Raw genomic sequence first — 23657 nt, 5'->3', positions numbered from 1 at the left:
TTAATGGTAATGTTAGAAAAAAGAGCGATTTGTCAAAAATTGCTTCCCCATACAAATTTCTTAAATTATACGGGAACGGAAAAATGACGGAAATTGCAGAAACTCCTGCATAAATGTCAAAATCAACGTATCAGCTAACATTTACATACATTTACGAAATCCACTCGATTTCAACTGTCAATTCCATAGCTCAAACGTCAAATGAAATCTCATCTGGATTTCATTTGACGTTTAACCTATGGAATTGACAGTTGAAATCGAGTGAATTTCGTAAATGTAAACCAAGCATTAGTTTTTACATATTCTCGGGTTGAGACCTATAGGACATTATTTACATGCAATGTGATCTGGTACCCCTTGGTCCATATGGTAACCCTCTTAATGGGGATATTCCATGCCTAATATTGTTGATACTTGTTAGCAACTAGTCCTTGTTAAGAATAAAATTCGTAAAATCTCATTTTTTAACTTTTACCGAAAAACTGGGGTATTTTGGATCCTTAATTACATTTTGAAAACATTTTCTTGGCACCTTGCATTACATGTTGATTATTCTTTTTGTTATTATTGCTGAACTAAGTGGGTTGTTTTTTATTTATCCATTCAATTTGATCTTAAATAAGTCGACCAACTAATTTATGCAAAAAACCCGACATTTTTATCACAATTATTTGTCATTTTTTGCTAATTAATGCGTGAAAAGTGTTCCTTTTCTGAGTTTGAAAACATTTCCTTGGCAAACTGTATGTATTACTATGTTTACATTTACGAAATCCACTCGATTTCAACTCGGTACAGAAGTTTTTATTACTTGCAGGATGGTTGGTATTGAAAATGGGATATATCGGTCCACGTTTTGATATAGCCCCCATAGAACGGTACCTCCCGATTTTCGGTATTCTTATGGTTTTAGCTTCATTAACCTACCAAAATGGCTGAAATTTGGTACGTAGTCTTCTTTAGGAGTGTAAAACTTTCCCCCAGAACTTTGTTGGTTTCGGTCCATGCCTTCATATAGCCCCCATAGAACGGTACCTCCCAATTTTCGGTATTTTAAACGTTGTGGCTTCAATATTCCACCGAAATGGCTGAAATTTGGTATTTAGACTTCGTTGGGGGTACCCAAACTTCCCCTTTAAATTTGTTATTATAGGTCCACGCCTTCATATAGCCCCCATGGGAACTTTGGAGGTTATATGTATATGTAAACAAAATAAGGAAATGTCTATAAATTATTGGAATTTAAAAAACTAACAGCCTGTTTCTGTATGTCGAAAGAAGAATGTATGCGAATGAAACACGCCCAAACTTTAGTTTTCGAAATAAATACTTTTACGGAATTAGATTTAACTAATCTCCGTGTAGACGTTGTTTTATTCCCCAGTACGATTTGTACCAAATAAAACAGGGTTCGTTTTAGATTACGTTTCTACAATGCTTTATTTACTTTATTACACTTATTCAGAACCGACTTTAATTACTAAGCACACAGCAAGTCTCTAGTTAGCACGCAGCACTTCTTTTACCGATCTGTTTAGTTCAACGCTTAAAACACAACTAACTCCGTCATTACCAGTTCCCCTGTATTTATACCCCAAAGTCTCCTTGGTCTAGAATTATCCAGAAAGTCTGGCAACACCTCGAATCTGTGCAACGAACACACAGACGCACATTCGCACTAAGCGAACAACCATACTCACATACATACATGGGGGGAATACAGGCGGACGACAAGCACAGTAATGACGTAATTACAACAACAAACAAATGCAAGAAATAAGAAATGACAACTAAACGATAATTACAAACAAAAGCACATTAATCAAAGGTAAAGTAACATCTAGAATAATGAAGAGAGTTCTACATGGTAGTTGTTGTTGCTTAAATAAAGTAACTGCGTAATAAAAACTTTACGTTACAATTCAAATTTTTAAATTAACGGAAATTAAACTAAACTAACTTAAACCTATCAGTTACATTCGCAACATTGCCTCCCGCTTAAGCCTGTTCTTCCCGAATAGGCACAGTTCCCTCTCGGTGGCATGGGCATTGGTAACACTGCCTCCCGCTTAAGCCTGCTCCTCTCGACTAGACGCAGTTCTCGTTCCGTAGAGGTGGCAACTGATTTAGATGTACCCTCTACTGCGTCAGCTTTGGACTTTTGCTCTTCTGGACAACGTTGCTTTCTCTCCAGGAATCTTGACGTTATACCTCCTTTCTGTGTGGTCACCTTCCTAAGTGCCACCTGTTCTTCATCGGACTTGTCCTTCCTTGCTGTACGGCCGCTTTTCGATGGACCTTTCCTCGACGTACATCTTCTCTTTTTCGTCCTCGTTGCTGGATGTTTCCGCTTTCCTACGGGCCAATTGTCGGCAGCTTCCACCTTCAGCGCACGGACATCTACAGCGATTTCGTCAGATTTTGCGCTTGGGCCACTCATTCTTTTCTTCTCGTTGTAGCCCACATTTATCGGTATTTCCACATTGGACCAAGTCATCACACGGTGCTTTATGTCCAGGTTGATATCGAAGGCAATCATGAAGTCTACACCAAGTATAACTTCGTCCACAATATCGGCCACTATAAAATCGAAATTTACCGATTTCCTACCCATACTCAGTCTTTGGTAGGCCTTTCCATGCACCGTTGTAGTCTCGCCTGTGGCCGTCCGCAATTTGACTCCATTTAACGGCAATACCTTCCCTTTTACCAAATCCGGTCTAATAATGGACTTTGTTGCACCGGTGTCCAATGTCAAGGTACGCAATACACCATTGATAAAGCCTTTAACCGTTAAGTTGTGGTTCTTCTGCTGGACTATGGCTATAGAAATTGTGGGACCATCATTTTCATCCTCCGCCAGCGGTGTTTCGTGATTGACGGAATTCACTTTATTTGATTCACCTGATGTCTCTCTTTCCAGATTCTTGGCCACCGGTTGGTCGTCACTTTTTGAAGGCGATGAGGCTGATCTGGGCCTTGCTTGTTGCAATCTGCATTCTTGGGCCATGTGTCCAATTTTCCGACAATTATAACAAGTCTTTTTCGTTCTAGCAGCCCCTCGTTTCACACGCATCAGTGCATCTTTCAGCAGGTCGACAACGGTCTGGGAATTGTTGTCCTCAACTTGCAGCCTCCGCACGTTGTAAGCTTTAGGTTTCACCAGCATCTTCGCGGTTTCTTGGGCCAGGGCAAATGACACGGTTTCTGCAAATGTTCCTATCGGTGCCGCATACGTCGCAAATTTTATCTCTGGATCGCGAATACCACTTGCAAATGTCTCAATCTTTATGCGGTCCACCAATGGATGTGTCTCTCCTGGATATGCCAACTGCGCCAACCGCTCTATATCAGCCGCAAAGTCTTGTAAAGTCTCATTTGGCTTCTGGACTCTTCCCCTCAGTTCCATTCGGTAGATCTCTTGCTTGTGTTCACTACCGTACCTACGTTCAAGAGCAGCCATTATATCTCCATAGTTGTTCCTAGAAGCGGCGGGAATACTCTGTAATACGTCAGCAGCATCACCCTTCAATGCCATCAGGAGTGATACCGCTTTGTCGTTGTCGTTCCAAGAATCTCTAGCAGCCATTGTCTCGAACTGTAATTTGAACACATTGAAAGAGGTAGCACTTCTTTTACCGATCTGTTTAGTTCAACGCTTAAAACACAACTAACTCCGTCATTGCCAGTTCCCCTGTATTTATACCCCAAAGTCTCCTTGGTCTAGAATTATCCAGAAAGTCTGGCAACACCTCGAATCTGTGCAACGAACACACAGACGCACATTCGCACTAAGCGAACAACCATACTCACATACATACATGGGGGGAATACAGGCGGACAGTAATGACGTAATTACAACAACAAACAAATGCAAGAAATAAGAAATGACAACTAAACGATAATTACAAACAAAAGCACATTAATCAAAGGTAAAGTAACATCTAGAATAATGAAGAGAGTTCTACATGGTAGTTGTTGTTGCTTAAATAAAGTAACTGCGTAATAAAAACTTTACGTTACAATACAAATTTTTAAATTAACGGAAATTAAACTAAACTAACTTAAACCTATCAGTTACATTCGTAACAATACCTTTGTTTTTGCTTCAAAACAAAAAAAAAATTGAAAAACACACAAGAGTTTGGACGTGTTTCATTCGCACACATTCTTCTTTCGACATACAGAAACTGGCTGTAATAATTTTTTACATTTGATTGAATATTTTGGAAAACGTGAATGAAATTCGATAGATTTTCAATTGGAATGTTTCCATATCATTCCACTAAATGCATTATTTCTCGCAGAAAATATAATATGTTTGGGGTCGCTGGAAATTCATTGAAAAGGGAGAAGCTATTTCAATCTCTTGTTTTTGAAATCAAAAAACATGTTTATTAGGGCTTTACTTTTCTAAACTTATCAAAATACCACACCATATTAACAAATGTTGTACCGCCTCTATAAGCGGTGTTTTAGTGTGCGGCACGTCGTTCGGACTGGTCGGCACGTCGTTCGGTGGTTACATGTCATTTATATGAAGAAGTCTTTATGGGAAATAGTCTTTTTTCTGATGAATATATTTTTCTTCAAAAAATATATATCCCTAATATGCATCGAACATAGAAATATATATAAGTAAGAACCGCGTTAAGTTCGGCCGGGCCGTACTTGTTATACCCTCCACCTCATGTTGTATTGAAGTAAAATGGAATAATTAGTTTCCTTTCGTGTATGAAGAAGACTTAATACTAAATTTCAGCAATTTCGGTAAAACAATGTGAGGCGCCGTTCTAAGGGGGCTATTTCAAAACGTCGATCTATACCGATGAATTTTAATCGGAAATGGGGCAATATGAAAGCGTGGACCTGTACAGACAAATTTCTGGCGAACAGTTTTATATCACATTGAAGACTAAATACCAAATTTCAGCCATTTTGGTACAATATTGAAGCCACATACGTTGAAACAAAAGGCCTGCGTACATAAGCTGCTCTGCCTGATTGCCTTGCTTTCCTGCTTCATTTTTGACATAATAAAAATAAAAGAATAAAGAAGGCCGAGGAAATATCGAACTGGGTTGCCCTTTTCTTTTTTAGTCTTTTATCAGAAGTAAGCAAGGTAAGCAGGCAAGGCAGCTTATGTACGCAGGCCTTAACGTTTAGAAACAAAAATAAATTTCTATGTGGTTGTTGTTGAGTTGTATTTGGTGTAGTATTTAGGTCTGTACGAATTTGTCTGTACAAATTTGTACAAACTTTTAAGGCCCCACTCATGTATCAGTCTGTGCCGTCAGTCCGATGAACCCTTTCTGTATGTGTGACTGACATGTGTGTAGCACGAACCATCAGTCAAGTCTAAAAATCTTGAGTTTTTCCTCCAAAAATGAATGAATTCTACGTTTTTTGTGTTCCTAAACCAACATTATTTTCTGTTTATCAAAATTGTTTGTTGACAATTTGAAAATAAACACAATTCACTCAGACTGATGGGGGTTCGTTTTGAAATAAAAACTATTTTGATTTTCATCAGTCTTCAAAAACTCACACATACATTCTAAAATTTTGGAAAATTTACACATACTATCACAAATGCTGTCGGGCAGGCTGATAGGTGAGTGCCCTGCTCTACAAAATGCTGTTCGATAACAAACTTGATCAGTAAGTCGATGGTCAGACTAGCAAGGTTTCTTGAAACCAATTTCGGTAAAGTTTCTTTTCAAGTTTCGTTAGTGTTCACACACGTTAACGTGAAATTTAAGATTTTTGCGTGTCCTCTTTTTTACCATTCGCATTTGTTGTGTTTCTCATACCAATAAAAACAAAAAAAGACATAAATAAACCAAAAAAACAACATAAAATAATTAACATTAATAATTAAATTAATATTAATAGTTAAATTTTCACTATTTCATTAATTAAATGTTTTTACATGATACAACGATACAAGGTAACCTCACGCTCAGAGCTCACAGAGTTGTATTCGCTCTGCCGTCCCTTCATTGCCAACAAGAGTTTGACAAACTTTGTACGTATATGTTAAAACATACATACGTCAGGTTTATTTACATTTCAAATCTGAAAACAATTTAATTTAAAATTTTCAGACCATTTGCAGTCGATTATGTCTTGTCTGTCCGCCCGTCTGATGGATAAATCTCGAACGGATCTGCTGATGTGGTCCAAATATCGGTCTTCGTCATATTTTTTCAAATGTTTAATCATTTTCGAGAATGGGGGAAATGTTTACTTCTTCCCCTATAAAGGTTGAAAGATTTTCGCTAAAATGGTGCGTACAATAACTTACGAGCAGATCAACAGATTTTGTCAAAAATTAATCCTCGCAATATTTTTTCCAGACATAGATTAAGGATGGACTATATCGAGGCAGTCCTTTGAGTACCTCCACACAAAGTTTTCGCTTAAGGGGTGTTCGAGAAACGTTTATAAATTCCGTGTGGTCCTGTTTACAGAGGTATGATGTGTTTCGTGATCAAGTCCATGCTTTTAGACGTACATTTTTGTTCAAGCCTTAACAAATCCTATTGCGACAAATATAAATGGCTTTTGTGCTTGGTTTACATTTACGAAATCCACTCGATTTCAACTGTCAAATCCATAGGTTAAACGTCAAATGAAATCCAGATGACTCCACAAGATCCTGCTTTTACAATCATGACTACAATATCGTATTTTTTCCTTGGGAAGGTTTTATTTTCTAAAGATAAAACAAACATACATAGATGTCAGTTTCTTAAGAATATGTAAAACTTTAGTTAGTTATATATACCAATTCTTAAATTTTATACAGAATCATACATTCTGCTGCATTAAAAAATATATTCTAACAAAGTTTATAAGATTTCAAAAGTTTACATCTTCTTGGGGGGTTGCGGGCATCTTCTTTCTAGATTCAAAGACCTTCTGTAACATTTCAGCGCGGTTGGCAGCAGCTTTGCTGGCAACAACAGCAAAGTGGATTTTAGCCAATTCAATTAACATTGGATTGAGAAGATGAATACGGCCAAAGATCTTCTTGCGTGGGTCACGTAGTACCTGCGGATTTCTTCAGATTTAAAATTGGGATACAAATTGGTGTTAGCAATCTTGGAATGAGGAAGCTTCAAGGTGGAACCACATTTGCAAAAAACCTTCATCTTTGTGGTATATGATGGGTCCACGATGGCCGCGTATGGTACCACTGCCCGCACGGAATCTTTGGGGTTTGTACACCTTTTGGATTCTAGCCCAGATTTTCAAGCACGTGATTAAATTGGCAGATACATTAACCTCCAGCGGCGGAAATTCTTAGTAGAGGCAACCATTTTTTTGATTTATATCGCCGAAGACCTTCCCCGTGTCCGCGACGAGTTTGCCAAGATTCCGTAGAGGTTTGATGATCTGCAACAAGGAACACATATGAATTTAAGCAATTCATCATCACTCCAACCCATTTACTTACCGGGATGTTGCTGTCATCATTATGCGTATTATGCTTGTTGTTGGTTGCCGAAACGCTTTTGGTATCAGGTCAATCAATTGGTGTATTGGTTGACGGCTTGTAAGCAAAAGTTTCTTTTCCTCCATTTGTTCATTGCTTTTCGAAAGTGTCCTGAGGAGCGTGATACAGAAAAACACTATTATTTAAGGGATTTTTCACAGAATTTCTTTTTGAATGCTTACCATCTTTCTTGACAATTTTCCCATAATTATTGCATTCTGCAGCCCTGAATTCCATTAACAAGAACAAGCGCGAAAAAAACTTAATGCGAATTCTTCCGAAATTGTGCCAAAGATTGTCGCATCATCACTTAATTGGAATTTATTTGTTCCAATAAAAATTATATACATACACACTAAATAAAATAAAATGTAAATAAACAATTGTTGTTGTCATTGCCATACAATAACAAAAACGACTTTCATTTCGTTTCGAATGCATGGTTGTATTTGGCAGCTCAAGGACGGGTTTTTCAAATGAGATTACCTTCTTATTCTGCCATGATGTTTTTATTAAATCTTTTTATGTTTGTTTTGTTGTTAACGTTTGCTTGAGAAAATAAAAATGAAAGAAAATGGAAGAAATAATCTTGCAACGAAAAACAAGAAGAGGCAACATAACAAACACAGAAAACCATGTACATGGGTTTCACTACTTCATACCCCTCGCCGATAAACTTTTTTTTTTTTTTTTTTTTTTTAAATCCCTGGAAACTGGGACAATAAAAGGAAAGTGGGAAGATAGGGTAGAGAGGGGCAGAAAAGAGAGGGGAATTTGGCGAACTCTCTTTTATGAGAGGTGTAGGGGGTACAACGCCTCGCCTATAAACTTGACGTCGCCATGTTGAAATCGTGCTAGTCTGACCATCGACTAAAAGAGAACTGACAGAACTTTCAAGTAGTTGCAAAACTTGCAAATACTTTTTACTTGCGAAGTAATAGAACAGACATACAGTGAGTGTCAAAAATATTCGGTTTTCAATTTCACCAATAATAACACCTCAGTATTTTCGAACCCCATAACCAATATTCAATAAACCAAATACTTAAAAAAATGTTGGTTCTGTGGCAATTAAAAAATGTATGTAACATGGATCCATGGCAACCCTATAAGCGAGAATAACAAAGAAGAAGTTGTTAACCCTGTTTTCTATGCGTCAAAAATATTCGGTTTTTGTAAATTTTGTTAAATATTTTGGCAAAAAACCGGTCAATATCGAACTTTTTCTGCAATATTAGTATAAATTTCAATAACTGCGAACAGAATCTTTGTTCCTGTGTGCAGACATATCATATTTCATAGCAAATTATTAAAATTTAGGGCTAAGGAAAAACGCTTTCCTAGAAAAGAGAAAACTGTTCATATTTCTTTATAAAAACGGCAGGAATAAAGGGAATTTTTGCTTATTTTTGAATATTTAGTCGAATACATTTGAAATAATATGCAAAAGTCACGAAAATGTAGAAATAATTGATTTCATGAAACACATAACCCAGCCAAACCAAGGACTGGGAGGGAAGGTAGAGGAATCTCCTGAAAAATTACGGCTAAACCGCCCTTAATTTTCCCGAAATTGGTCACCGAGTCCTAAATGACTTTCAAAAGATAGAAAATATGCACATACATTCCAAAAAAAAATCGAAAGGATAAAGCCTTTCATGGCCTTGTAACACATCACACACCATCGGCTTATTTACATAACCAAAAATCTAGTTCAAATTTCGCCTTGATGTACCTTCAAAACTTAATGTACATCAGAAACCTTGTGAAATGGAGTTAGTTTTGAATGTCTAAGCAGGAAAATCAGTATACCACCAAGTTTCCGGCCTTTCTGTGTACTCCAACACAAAAAGTACGAAGGAGCTTATAGGAGACATGTATTTATCAATGACTTATGATGTGTTACAAGGCCATGAAAGGCTTTATCCTTACGATTTTTTTGGAAAGTAAGTGCATATTTTTTATCTTCTGAAAGTCATTTAGGGCTCGGTGACCAATTTCAAGAAAATTAAGGGCGGTTTAGCCGTAATTTTTCAGGATATTCCTCTACCTTCCCTCCCAGGCCTTGGTTTGGCTGGCTTATGTGTTTCACGAAATCGATTATTTCTATATTTTCGTGACTTTTGCACATTATTTCAAATGTATTCGACTAAATATTCAAAAATAAGCAAAAATTCCCTTTATTTCTGCCGTTTTTATAATGAAATATAAAAATTTTTACTCTTTTCTAGGATAGCGATTTTCCTTAGCCCTAAATTGTAATAATTTGTTATAAAATATAATATTTTTGCACACAGGAACAAAGATTCTGTTCGCAATTATTGAAATTTATACTAATATTGCAGAAAAAGTTCGATATTGACTGGTTTTTTGCCAAAATATTTAACAAAAGTTACAAAAACCGAATATTTTTGACGCATAGAAAACAGGGTTAACAACGTGTTCTTTGTTATTCTCGCTTATAGGGTTGCCATGGATCCATGCTACATACATTTTTTAATAGCCACAAGACCAAAATTTTTTTAAGTATTTGGTTTTTTGAATATTGGTTATGGGGTTCTAAAATACTGAGGTGTTATTATTGGTGAAATTGAAAACCGAATATTTTTGACACTCACTGTACATATTTAATTTACCTTGTTCGTTCTACGTGGCACCACGGTGGCACCCAATAAATATAAACGTACTATAAAATATAAAAATGCAGAAAAACGCCAGATGCAAAGACAACCATGAGTGTTGTTAGCTCAATTAAGAACCGAACAGTGTATTATAATGAGCTGAAATGATATCTAAGATGGCACAATAGCGAGGAAAAAGAGAGGCATATTCAGCTAAAGTGTAGTACACATTGTCAGTTTTGAATGTCGATTTTTTGCAATTATCGATAGCTGTCCAGCAACCACAAAATATTTTGTGGTTGCCTGATAACTGACAAAAATGAACGGCCACACCATGGTAGAATGATAAAAGGTAGTCGCATCTGTCAAATTTATATAAATACAACCCTGTATGTCTGTACGGGAGCGTGTCACATACAGAACAACAACAATACGGCATGACATTTCACAACAAAAACAAAATATAGTTTGTTTATATTTTGAAATACATACATATGTATGTAAAAAACCTTTATACGTACTTTTTGTGAAAATAAAAAAAGAAAAAACCAAAACAAATCATTGTTTTGTATTTTTGAAGCTGGCGCGTCATCGGATATGGAGACCAAGTGCTGAAAGATGGGCTATGAACACTTAGAATGAAAGACACAAACTGATTTCCTGGTGCAAAATATGTTCTATGTTGGCATGCTATTTGTTTGGCATGTGGAACATAGAACGGGAATTATATGAAGACAAGAGCCGAATACTTCGCTTTCCTTAAAATACTGCAAATAGTCTCCATCAACATCTCTTGAAGAAATCCTGTTTGGCTCTCCTCAAGAAATCTTTAGCAAATTACGTTCGTTATCCTTTATGGCTCGTCAATTTGTTAGTTTTAGTCAAGTACATCTTTGTTTTTTTTTTTCGTACCTACTGTAAATATTAACGTTAATTATATTGAACACCAAAACACCATAGTTTTTATATCCTTGTTGGGACGTGTAAGTACGATAATTATTGTCATAATTTTTATATCCTAAAAATCTTTAAAGAAAATCTATTTTTGGTCCCTTTCAACCTCCAGGAATATACGTTTATTATGCATATTGGTCCTCCTTTTGAACTTTAAGCAAACGAAGGTACTATAAACACATACATATGTACCTATGTTTGGACGAAATCGGTTTCAGAAAATTTGGAATCGGTTTAGACGTGTATGTCCTTCCGCCTGTCTTTCTGGAACGCGCGGGAACCTAATGTTTTCACCAAGCTTATGCTATGTTTACATTTACGAAATCCACTCGATTTCATCTGTCAAATCCATATGTTAAACGTCAAATGAAATCCAATGGATTTCAGATGAGATTTCATTTGACGTTTGAGCTATGGAATTGACAGATGAAATCGAGTGGATTTCGTAAATGTAAACTTAGCATTAGTTTAAATTCGTAAATCGGTCCACTCCTTCCGGTACCTTCCCCAGAAAAGTTTAAACATTTTCGCTAAAATGGTTTGCACAATTGATCTCGATGAGAGCAGCCGATTTGGTCTATGCTTTGCACATCGTAATATTTATTCCAGACGTAGATTAGGATCCAATATGGCCTATATCGGTCCATTCCTTGGGGTACCTCCCACACAATATTTCAAAATTATTCTCAAATGTGCCGGTGAAGGACATGCGTCGGATTGTTTTGAAATCTTTACAGCAGGTAGTCCTCGTGGCTTATATTACGGTGTACAATGAGTAGATTGATCCATTTGGTCCAAAGTTTACACATCGTAATACGGCTTTCATACTTACTTCAAATTTGAAAGTGGATATCATATATGGAGGTACCTATTCACAAAAGTACAAACTTTTTTCCTGTTCTCGGATAAAATTCTAAAGTTTATTTATCATAGTTTTTGAAGTTCTTACTACAATAGTATTACATTCTGTTTGGGAAGTACATTCTCCTCGAGATGATAGTTGCAAAAAACTACACATATAAACCAGAATTATCTCTCTTTATCCATTGGAATAACCTTGGCTGGAACGCTAATAACTATCGAGCGGAATAACCGATATTTCTTCCAAACTTGGTTTTTATTCGAAGATGGTCCAAATAAGTCCATGTTTTGGTTTAGCTCCCCATAAACGCTCACTCCGGATTTTAGGTATTTTGAAGATTTTAGCCACATCAGAACTAGGTTTACTTCTTTTATTTGTGTCACAGACTGAGCAAAGCCGACAATAAGCACTTCCGCTCGTCGCTAATAAATTTTTCGCTCCTTGGAACATTTATAAATTAAACAATTACGTCACAATTCTATTTGTTATATGAATATAATCTATTTTTCAATTATTTAACTATTCGATTTCAATTTGATGTATATATGTATTTTATAATGACAAATGTCGTTTTGTATGTGTTTGTGTACAATGTTTACCATGTCAAACAACATCAGTTTGACAATGAATGTACTTCAAATTCAAAACATGAAAAAAATTTAAATCAGCTGTTAGCATGAAATTACCTTTCTTGTTATACCATGGGCCACACTGGCAACATGGTACAAATACACAGGTAGCCGCATCGGCAATTGTTGGCAACATAAGATGTCAAAATTTGACATAAATTCAATGCAATTGACACATTATGTTACCATCAGCTGGCATGACAATGCTACCTGTATTATTGTACCATGACTGGCAAGCAACCGATTATTTGAGGAAAACTGACAGTCAAAAGTGATCGTGTGTACCCCGCTTAAGTGAACTATTATAGATGAACAAAAGGAACTAGATGTATGAAAGAGCCCGATATAGTACAAATTGTTCTTTTGGGAGAATAGTTAATTTGAACTACACAACTCAAAAAATACACAATATGGCAACATTATTGATACCAGCGCCTTATTTGTTTGATTTGTTTTGGTTTGCAATTTATTAAGCATAAACCAATTATAATGGAAAATGCGGATAATATTCCTGCAATAATTGATACGGAAGCAGAGACCAGTATTGAACAGGATCCAGAGGAGAGAATTGCCACAATTGCTAGCAATGCAACGCATAATATTACAAAAAGCTTATTTAATTTAACGTTGGAGAACTGTAAGTATAATTATTTGCTCTGTTCCAGAACCTGCAAGAAGCTACTATTTTTTACTACGATAGTATTTTTCCTCTATGTTATCGGAAAAAATAGTAAAAATTAGTAGATTCTTGCAGTTCTGGAACAAACCAATTATTCCAATTCAATTTTTTATTGACGAAGAAATTAATTTGATGGAATATTCGCAGCATAACATTGGATCCAAAAGTATATTTACATTTTGCAGTGAACGATCTAAATACGTTTGTTAGGCCTTGAAAGTGCACTCCTTAGGTATTCATTGTGTTATATGTACATACAGTATGCAAAGTTCATATTCGTACACACCTAAAAAATGAATAAAATCGTTATTAATTCCATATTTTATGTGCCAATATGAAATAATTGATAGGAATTACCATAACGAATTAGATTTAAGAATAACAAAACAAATTTTTAATTTATTCCGTCATTTGGGTATAGATGGCGCCTGTGTGGGTGCAAAGTTCGTATTCGTACACCTATAAGCACTATATATTTGGAGTTTTTAAGTATTTTCAAAGCAAAATTCCGCAATTTTTTGTTCTTTTCTTCTTTTGGAATGCCTCTGCTATAGAAATATGTAAAAATAACGGTTATTTTATTAAAAATTTTGCATGAATAAAAAGTCGGACGAATATTTTAAATACTTAAGAAAAATTTGCTAGATATGAGTAACTATTGCAATTTATTCTAGAATTTTGGACGAAATTAGCTAATAGCAGTCCTTCTGTAACAATATTCGAGGTCTAATATGAAAATAAATGTTGTCAGCGTTTGGAAATGCAAAGAAACGTAATCCGGGTTTAGGTAAAGTAAACACACTTTTGGTTTTTACTTGGTGAAAATCGCAAGTTTCGTTTTATATTTGACATAAAATGTATTGAAGGTTTAGAATACGGATTATGAAGAAAAATTAAACTGTAGAAGTTGTCATACTGTCTAAGTAGGCGGTTTTTTGAATAACCGGTTACGACCGCCGCCAAATTTTTATATTTTCGTAACCAGGACAACAAGATCTATCTATGGTGCAAATTTCAAGTCGATCCGACGATTATAGCCAAACTAGGAATGTTCCCAAATCTCTGCTGTTTTTTACTGAAGTAAACAGTAAAGTGGAAGAAAACAAGTTATATTAGTATAAAGGTAGAACGACGCGTTGAACATATTCTAGCCGAGGTCAGCATTTCCGTTTATTTTCTGGGGGTAGAAAACCTTCTTCCGCTTTTTAGGGCCAACTCTCGGATCGGGCTGAGATTTTTACCTCAGGTAGTCCTTGGAACTCCGATCACCATGATATATATGATATATGCTTCCGGGCGAAGTCATTAGGATATACAGTAAAGTAAAAAAGTCTAAACTCATATCTCGGGGAGCCTGTGCTCTTCCCCCGAAGTGCAATAAATTATTGTGATCGGGGTTCCCAAGGACAACCTATGGGAAAAGTTTTAGCCCGATCTTTGAGGTTCCTCTAAACGACATTTAATACTTGAATTGGTTCGTGAAGCCCTACTCGCCCAGAAGATATGACCCGACATAATCCATTTTGGAGGTCATTCCTTTCAATAGTTGTGCTAACCTGCCATAATAGTTGGTCACAGTATGATTTTTAGATCTCTTGGAAGTATGGGCATGTATGTTTGTAAGTTTGGTCTATTATGTCTGGAAACATAATACCACTGTAAACAAGGCAAGTACCTTCGGTAAAAATTTCAAAACGGTCCCCAAACAGCCTTGAAATCCACATAAGCGAAATGCTTAACTTTTGTGAGGGATGAGGGACGTTTGGAAGATATATTACGATGTGTTAATACGGATATTCATTCATTTATTTAGTGCTTGCATGATTTTCTAGAGCTTTTGTGTCATTATCTCAGAAAGTATGGACTTTCCCCAGAAAAAAAACATGCTCCATTGTAATAGGGGCGTCAAAAATCACCTTCTGAAAAATTGCATTTTTATACAATTTTGTGTGGGAGGTACCCGATGGAGTGGACCAATATGGTCCATATTCGAACCTGATCTAAGTTTGTATTAATTATTACTATGTTCAAAGTATGCATCAAATCGGATACTCCCTTCTAGAGGTATCGACAATTTTTGAACTTTTGTGGGGAAGATACCGATATGACCCATCTTAGTAAGTTTGGACAAAATATTACGAGGACCAAGTTTTGGGCCAAATCGGTCAATCCGTCCGACAGTTAACGTGCTCTCCATCCAGACAGAAAGACGGACAGCCACGGCTGAATCGATTTCAAATTATCTAAAACCAGGGTCTCACTTGGTGTTAATTAAACAATTTTTTGATAACTTGTTTCATGGATTTTTAGAAAAAAATCCTCCCAATAAATTGTCGACATCATGACACAATTATCAAGGTAGTGGTATCACACCAGCTGTTCGAATATGAAAAGTCAAATCCATGATACAATAAGAAGGTAGCATCAGCCCAGCTGATGGTAACATAATGTGTCAATTGCATTGAATTTATGTCAAATTTTGACATCTTATGTTACCAAAAACATCTTATGCTAGCTTCTTATTGTGTCATGGTGAAATCACTTTATAAAAAAAATATTTTTGTTGTAATTTCCCCAACAACATAAAGAAAATGTTGACATAACATATTCAAAATTTTACTATGCCACTACCTGGGTAATTGTGCCATGGTTCCAATGTATCCCGATATTAGATATTTCGAAGGGGTTTCCGATCTCTACCCCATATTGTTATCTTTTTCTTTTTTTTTGCTTTTATAAGTAAAACAATTCTAATATAATTTTCTCAACATATTTATTTGCAGTTGACGATGAAGCCGATCAAAATAGTTTAGAATTCAAAGCGTAAGTTATGCATAAAATTATCGCTAAAAAATATCTTAAATGACTATTCTCATTTACAGCTACGAATCTCGTTTACATCAAGAGATGAAAGATTGGAAAACCTTGTTGCGTCAAACGTACAGCGATCTTAAGAAGGCCAAACAAAAACATCCCATCATTGATAAATCAATATTACCTCCGGAAAAAATGAAATATTTGGAAGCTGCACCGTGTCTACAAAACTTCATAAGAGAATCTATGGATTTTCGACATGCCGCTTATGTATTTTTGGAATTAGATTATGCAAATATAATGGATATGGTTAGAAATTTAGAAGATCAATGTGAACATCGTCTGAATCAGGTTTTGGCAGAAAAAATACGAGAAAATTTGGCTAATTATCCCAAATGTACAAGGAGGTAATTTATTTATTTATTCAATTATTGCGATTAAAGCTTTTAAGCCAATAAACATCGCAATGCGCAAAACTACTACAAAATTATATTCTGCATAACAAAAAATCTTAAAACTATTATTAAGTAATTAAAAAATTAAGTAATTTTTAAATAAACTTTGTTTGGAGAAAAGTAGAAGTGTTCTTTGCTTTATTTCACAACTGTAGTGGGATTCTGTATCTCATTTTTGCTATTATCGACAAAAATCGGTAAAATTAAATCGCAAAATTATGACTAAAAAATAAAGAAAAGTTGGCATAACTGTTTGTGTCGGTAGAGGCTAGCGACTACTTTTTATTCATCGTTAACTTACCGAAAAAATTAATTAATTATCGAAATTATAAGCATTTTGATTTTACCGACAATTATCGATAATTGCAAAAATGAGTTACAGAATCCCACTACTGATGTCATTTGATTTATTTATGTCAGACCCACTTTGGAAGACTGTTATTATATTTTATCAATGTCAGTCAGCACTCTCTCCGCATGAATTATCTGCAGGAGAAAGTGTCTCCACCATGACCATCATCAGTCTAAAGTTTATTCCCTTTCTGATAAAATTCTCTGACTTCATTCTAACTCCTATACATTTCAAGTTTCTCACATTTGCCTTTTTATTTGAAATACATGTAGGTATCAGCTGTTTAGTATATGTGGAAAATGGAAAAAGTTTCAAAAAAATTGAAAAGAATGGGTGAAGAAAATCCAAAGTAAATTAATTGGGTATGTTCTGAGACACACTTCACCTCTCACTTCACGCCTCAAGCATTTTGTTCGCCCTATTAACGCTCATCTTTCGAGTATTTCATGGACGGACTAGGGTTTACTCTTCTTTTTAAATGCCCCAATGAATCTTAGCCCCAAGAAATTCGCAAAAAATAGGAGTAAATGTGGTAAACAAAGTGCTTGAGGTGTGGAGTGAGAGGTCAAGCGTGTCTCAGAACATACCCGTATATATTTTATATATTGATAAATTAATTTAATTACGCCATCGATGTTATTTACATTCATATGTTTTGTCATATGGAAAATGGCATGAAAGCAATCATGGTACAATAATTCTTAGGTAGGCCACAGCTAACAGCTGATTACAATTTTTTTTGTTATGGCTTAATCTGTCAAAACTGTGTTGACATGCAGAGTTGATATTTATTATTGATCAAAAAATTCAACTCTGTTTTGTTTTCATTTCAACATTTCGTTCTTCTTCTTCTTCTTTGTATACTCATCCGTTATCATTCATCAAAACAATTTTGACGTTTTAAGCCATAGAGGACAGGGTTGTATTTTTTGGCGATTCTCATACCTGGCCTACCTATGAATTATTGTACCATGAAAGCAATCTTTTAAAACGCACTATCTAAGAAAAAAATGTTGTAGTGGCAACTCTGTATTTTCACACTACCGGCTGTTTTGATAACAAGTTGAGCCAACTTTTTTTTAATTTTTTTCTTTGGAAGAGTTCAAAGTTCTTTTGCACAGAGTTATTATTTATTAATTAAAGATTATCAATATTTTCCATACAAAGCAAAACAAAAAGTGTACGACTGCAAGAACATTTCCAACAGAACAATTACAACATGATTAACATTGCTGTCCATACTCTGCGTAATACTCTCAACAAAAAGGTTAGTTTTAGACGATTTTTATATTAATTTTTAGTAAATATAATATAAAATCAATTATTTAATATTTTGTTTATAGATCACTGCCTTGCAACAAGTTCGTCATTTGAATTTATTAGAATTTCAGAGCAAAGACCTCTTACAAAAATACAATGTGGCCATACAACAATTTAAGGTGTTGGATAACTCAGGCAAAGATGTTGAAGTTTTGAAGCAATTTGGTAGGTGATGTGGTGTATTTGTCAGCCAAAAATATATTTAATATCATTTCTTTTGTTTAATGTTCGTTCCACAGAATGCCCTGAATATGTTGTGAAGGCACAAATTTTAGCTGGTGGCCGTGGAAAGGGTACCTTTGACAATGGTTTCAAAGGCGGTGTACACATAACCACAAAGTAAGTTGTTGCTTGTGTAATGAACAGAAGATAGGGTTGGTTTGGCTCCCGTTTAGAGGTTCCACTTGGATTATTTTGAGTGGTAGGTAATGACTGACTGATAAGAACGAGATATGGGTCATTAGATGAGCATAGACTAGGGTCTGATTATTCCTGAATCTAAGATACATACTATGTAAAATTTTTTATTAAAAAAAGGTAGTGTTTCGCGTTGAGGATAAGCTGTTCACTTGCGAAAGGCTTAAGTCGTGTGCTAAGGTCGTTCTACCCACAATTCTTAAGCGAATAATGTAGATGCCCTAAACTTTTATTGTTTCGACTTTCTAAGTATGACGTACATTTCTCAATTGCCAAGTGTATTGTACTTATGTATATGGTCTGTTTCAGAACCCGCAAGAATCTACTTTTTCGAAAATGTTACAATTTTTTCTCCTTTATAAATTTGAAATATGTCACGAATCTACTTCAAAAGAGTGTTTGACGGAAATTAACTACAGTAAACATTTCAATTGAGATAAAGCTTTTGCCAAATTAAACATCATAATCACCATTTATGTGTCGCTGCTTCATAAAAATCTATTTAAAATATTTTGTTATCTTTATCAGCTGAACTTTAAACGTGTTGCGTTTAAAGGGCAACAACACATAGTATAAAATGCGATGATAAATCAAAGTAATTATTTTGGCACCATTGTCGTATTCCCCGGATTGTCTGAAAGGCAATTGAAGAATTTTTATGTTTCACAAGATAAACAAATGAAAAATATTCGAACAATTCGACCAATTTAAAAGAAAATTAATAAAAATAAAAATCAATCCAACGGATTGACTTGTACCGGATTGACTCGAAACCAAAAGCGGTTCATCCAGCGTCAAAACTATGCTGCCACAACAACAATAAAACTAAAATAAAAACATAGTATACGAACACAAACACATACAATTGAGGATGGTCTTATGAATAATGATCCAGATCCAATGACCAGAGGTATACAGCGCGGGCTGAGCAAATTGATAGCTCCACATTTTGCACGGTATTACGTTTATGGTGTATTTTTTCAACATGCGAGCAGAAATTTATCCCGGAATGCCTGTTCCGTGCTCTTTTGATCCGTGCCGGGACAAAGATGAATCCCGGACCAGTATGGATTTGTCAACAATGGTGAGATGTAGGGAATGGATGCACTTCCGAGAGTGCTCTGGCCTTAGTCGCACCCAGAATTACTGCGATAGGTATGTTGCTGCGCCAACAATTTCCAGTGTGTCTCCAACTTCGTCGTTGTCGGAATACGACAACTCAGTCTCCCCAACAATAACAAACGCAGCATCTAACACCACAAGTTGTTTTTCAGCGGCCCGGAAATGCCTCATTCCTGCAGTTCAATTGCAACGGTCTCCGCAAAAAGGTCAGCGAAAATGTGGACTTTATGAGTCGGAAAAACACCATGGTCGCCACGATTCAAGAAACAAAGCTCACCGCCACCTGTAGCTGGCAACGTTACGATGGTTACAACGTTCTGCGGAGGGGTCGCACATGAAGCGGACGAGGAGTACTTGCGCTTCTAATACACCAGTCCAGTACAGACCTATCTCGCCTAAGCTTGACTAGTGAAACATACATGGAATGTAGTAGCTGCTTAATGTCTACATACCGCCGATGAATATATGCCCGATATTAGTTCGTTTTTAGAGGGCAATAACCGTCTGGCGCTTGGAGACTTCAATACCCATCAAAAGCTTTGGCGCTCCGTTTTAAGTAATGACCAGAAGGGTGTAGCGCTGGGCGAGCAAATTGATAGCTCCACATTTTGCACGGTGAATGAAGACGCTCCTACGAGTATTGGAGGAGATTGCCACAGCTCGCTAGACATCACGATTGTGGCATCAGGTCTGATAAATGACGTATCCTGGCAAACCGTTATTTTCCTTTTGCTCAGACCACCTTCCTATCATCGTCTACGTAAATAGACCACCCGTCCTTTTAACCTCTTAACACTGTACTTTTCTTAACCATGGAAAACCTGATTGGAAAGGATTCGAAGAATTTACCAATCACCGCTTCAGAGAGCTGCCCATTCCCCCAAATCCTCGTGTAGCTGAGAGAATTTTCCGGGACATCATCACTGATGTAGCCGCTTGCCACATACCTGCTGGTCGAATACCCGAAATCAGAACAAATTTCCCAGCAGAGGCGACGGGACTAGCAAATTCCGAGATGACCTTCGTCGTACGCACCCTGAAGACCCAAGGTTTGGACAACTTACTCTTGAAGTCAACTGGCTAGTAGGCGAAAATAAACGGAAAAAGTAGCTAGACCACCTGAAGCAATGCAACATTGGTACAGGAATAAGTATATCATGGGCAACAGTTAAATCATTCTCGAATAAGGGATCGAAGGGTTATATAACGGCTGTTACTCTAACGGCCCAATAGCTGGTCAGAAGTAAGAACAAGGTTTCCGTTGGGGTGCTGATAAAGAAAACTTGTTGACCTCTTATAAAACAATAAGCCAGTCTGTGGTAAGCTATGCGGCAAAAGCGGGGTATGCAAATGTTAGCGCTATACAGTTGAAGAATATTCAAACCTGCTAGATGCCGCCCTGAGAACTGCAACAAGATGCCTACTCAATACACCAGTGGATCATCTTCATGAAGAGACTAATATTTTAGCGGTACACCACCACAACAAGATGTTATCGATGCTGTCTCTGCTACCTGTTACCGCCGTGAGTTTCCCAGTCACTATCTAATGGCTTAATGGCGAACAGGCTTAACACGCCCGGCCATGATCTTGGGAGAGAGGTACAAACGAGAACGCCTAGATAAACGAGGATATCAGGCAGGCTTGAATAGCATTCACACTGATGTGAATGCAGTATGCCGCACTCGGAGACTAAGCCCCATACATCGCAACAGAAGGACACCAGTTGCCAAAGCAAACACGAGTGGCTTTAGCTCATTTAAGATCCGGACGATGCAGCCGCCTCAATTCGTATTGGGCCCGAATTAATAGCACTATGTCAAACACAAACTCTACATGTGGATTGGGACCGCACGACACGCTGCATTTGTTTAGCTGCCCAAAATATTTGAAGCAACAAAATATCTTAAATATATTTATCACCAACTTAATACAATTTAATTAAAATACTATTTTTTATTTTTTTCAGGAAAGATGAAGTTCTCGACTTGACAAAGAAAATGATTGGCAATCGTTTGATTACAAAACAAACCCCCAAATCCGGTATTATGGTTAAGAAAGTTATGGTTGCGCGCAGTGTGAACATCGTTCGCGAAACATATCTTTGCATTCTATTGGATCGTGAGCACAATGGACCTGTACTGATTGCCTCGCCAGCTGGTGGTGTTGATATTGAAGCGGTGGCTGAAGAAACTCCCGAGAAAATTCTTACAATCCCCTTGGATATTGACCAACCCATACCTCAGGAAACTTTGGAAAAAGTTGCTAAATTTTTGGAATTCAAGGGAAAATGCATTGAAACATGTGCTCAGGAAATACAAAAACTCTTTACATTATTTAAGGCTGTTGATGCTGTACAAATTGAAATTAACCCCTTAGCCGAGACTGATAATGGTGAGGTGATCTCTGTTGATGCCAAACTGAACTTTGATGATAATGCCCAATACAGACAGAAGGAAATCTTTGCCATGGACATAAGTGAAGAAGAGTCTGATCCCCGGGAAATCGAGGCAGCCAAACATAATCTCAATTATGTTGCCATGGATGGTAATATTGGTTGTTTGGTTAATGGTGCCGGTTTGGCCATGGCCACAATGGATATCATTAAACTCAATGGTGGTGATCCAGCCAACTTCCTTGATGTTGGTGGTGGTGTTAAGGAAGATCAAGTGTTGAAAGCATTTGAAATCTTAACTTCAGACCCGAAGGTCAAGGGTATTTTGGTGAATGTTTTCGGTGGCATTGTCAACTGTGCAACCATTGCCAATGGTGTTGTGGCCGCATCAAAGAAACTGAATCTGAATGTACCTCTAGTTGTGCGCCTTGAAGGTACCAATGTCGATGAAGCCCGCCAAATTTTGAAAAAGTCTGGTTTAGCTATACAAACTGCTACAGATTTGGATGATGCTGCTCAAAAAGCTGTTGCTGCTCTTAAGTAAACTAACTATTCAAGGAATGAGATTAAATATAATTTAGTAAAACCATTTCAAAGTGTTCAAAAATGTTTAGAACAAAACATAAAAATTATAGTTTGAACCAGACGTGCATTTGCGTATGTTAATTTTTTTCTTGTAGAAAATATTAAGATCGATATATTCATAACGAAAATGAAATCTTAGAGATTTCATAGTAGAAATACGTTTTTGTTTGTTTTTACAATATTTACATTTATTTTGAAAATAAATTCAAAATTTATTTCATGATCATTATATATGTACTTGTTTTTGTTAGGGATTGCTGTATCAATGTCATGTATGATGTATCACCGGAACCATTTATGATTTTTGGTTATATTGTTATAAACAGAAGGCAAGTATAAAAAGAATGCAAGACTGTGCAATCCTTCCGCTAAACGTTGAAACTATCGTACCGTTAGAAGCTACAGGTGAATTGCAGGAATGGTGTAGTTTCGGGCACGGCAAGGGTATATTGTATTCCGACGAAGACGATGAATCCAACCATTAAGTTAGAAACATGCTGGCAGATAATCTTTGTAGCTCAGCCCGAAGCCACTTCGGAAATGTACACATTCCGCATGTTTAGAGATTGACAGTGGGTAAATACCCAATGGGTAAATACCAGGTAAATTGGGTAAATATATACCCGGTATACCCATTTGTGGGTATTCATTATATTGTATCGCCAATACAACATCTTACACACAATTCTTGGATATAGGCTGTGAAATCGTTTCAAAATGAACAGTTTTACAATACTTTAAACAAGTGGGTAAATACTTTGATAAATACCCGAGTATTTACCCAAAAGTTGGGTAAAAACTCTTTAACTGTCGAATCTCTTTACGTATGTAGGCTAACAAAATTTGTCTCAAATCATTCGTATATCAATAGCGTTAAAGGTATTGAAAATTGAGTCCCTGGGTCCATGTTTTGATATAGCCCCCATGTAGCCGTACCTCCCGATTTGATGT

At 36.4% G+C, this 23657-nt stretch overlaps 1 protein-coding gene across 3 annotated transcripts in view; it reads left to right on the top strand.

Moving 5' to 3' along the window:
• Positions 1–22937, top strand: part of ScsbetaG (Succinyl-coenzyme A synthetase beta subunit, GDP-forming) — a 279380-nt gene extending 256443 nt beyond the window's left edge. For 2 of the 3 annotated variants that reach the window (XM_073973165.1, XM_073973166.1), the window contains exons 2-7: positions 16030–16069; positions 16129–16467; positions 18035–18134; positions 18211–18352; positions 18427–18526; positions 21696–22937. In XM_073973165.1, the coding sequence (XP_073829266.1) occupies positions 16154–16467; positions 18035–18134; positions 18211–18352; positions 18427–18526; positions 21696–22665 (1626 nt within the window). In that variant the 5' untranslated portion in view covers positions 16030–16069; positions 16129–16153 and the 3' untranslated portion in view covers positions 22666–22937. Of the gene's footprint in view, positions 1–12990; positions 13205–16029; positions 16070–16128; positions 16468–18034; positions 18135–18210; positions 18353–18426; positions 18527–21695 lie in introns of those variants that run through there. The other variant, XM_073973164.1, reaches the window with a different exon arrangement.
• Positions 22938–23657: the final 720 nt, after the last annotated feature.

This window comes from Musca autumnalis, unplaced genomic scaffold (assembly GCF_047663935.1).
Source record: "Musca autumnalis isolate F117 unplaced genomic scaffold, ASM4766393v1 scaffold_3, whole genome shotgun sequence".
NCBI classification, from domain to species: domain Eukaryota; kingdom Metazoa; phylum Arthropoda; class Insecta; order Diptera; family Muscidae; genus Musca; species Musca autumnalis.
The sequence above is the reverse complement of the archived record's forward strand: the minus strand, read 5'-3'. Positions and strand labels throughout refer to the sequence as shown.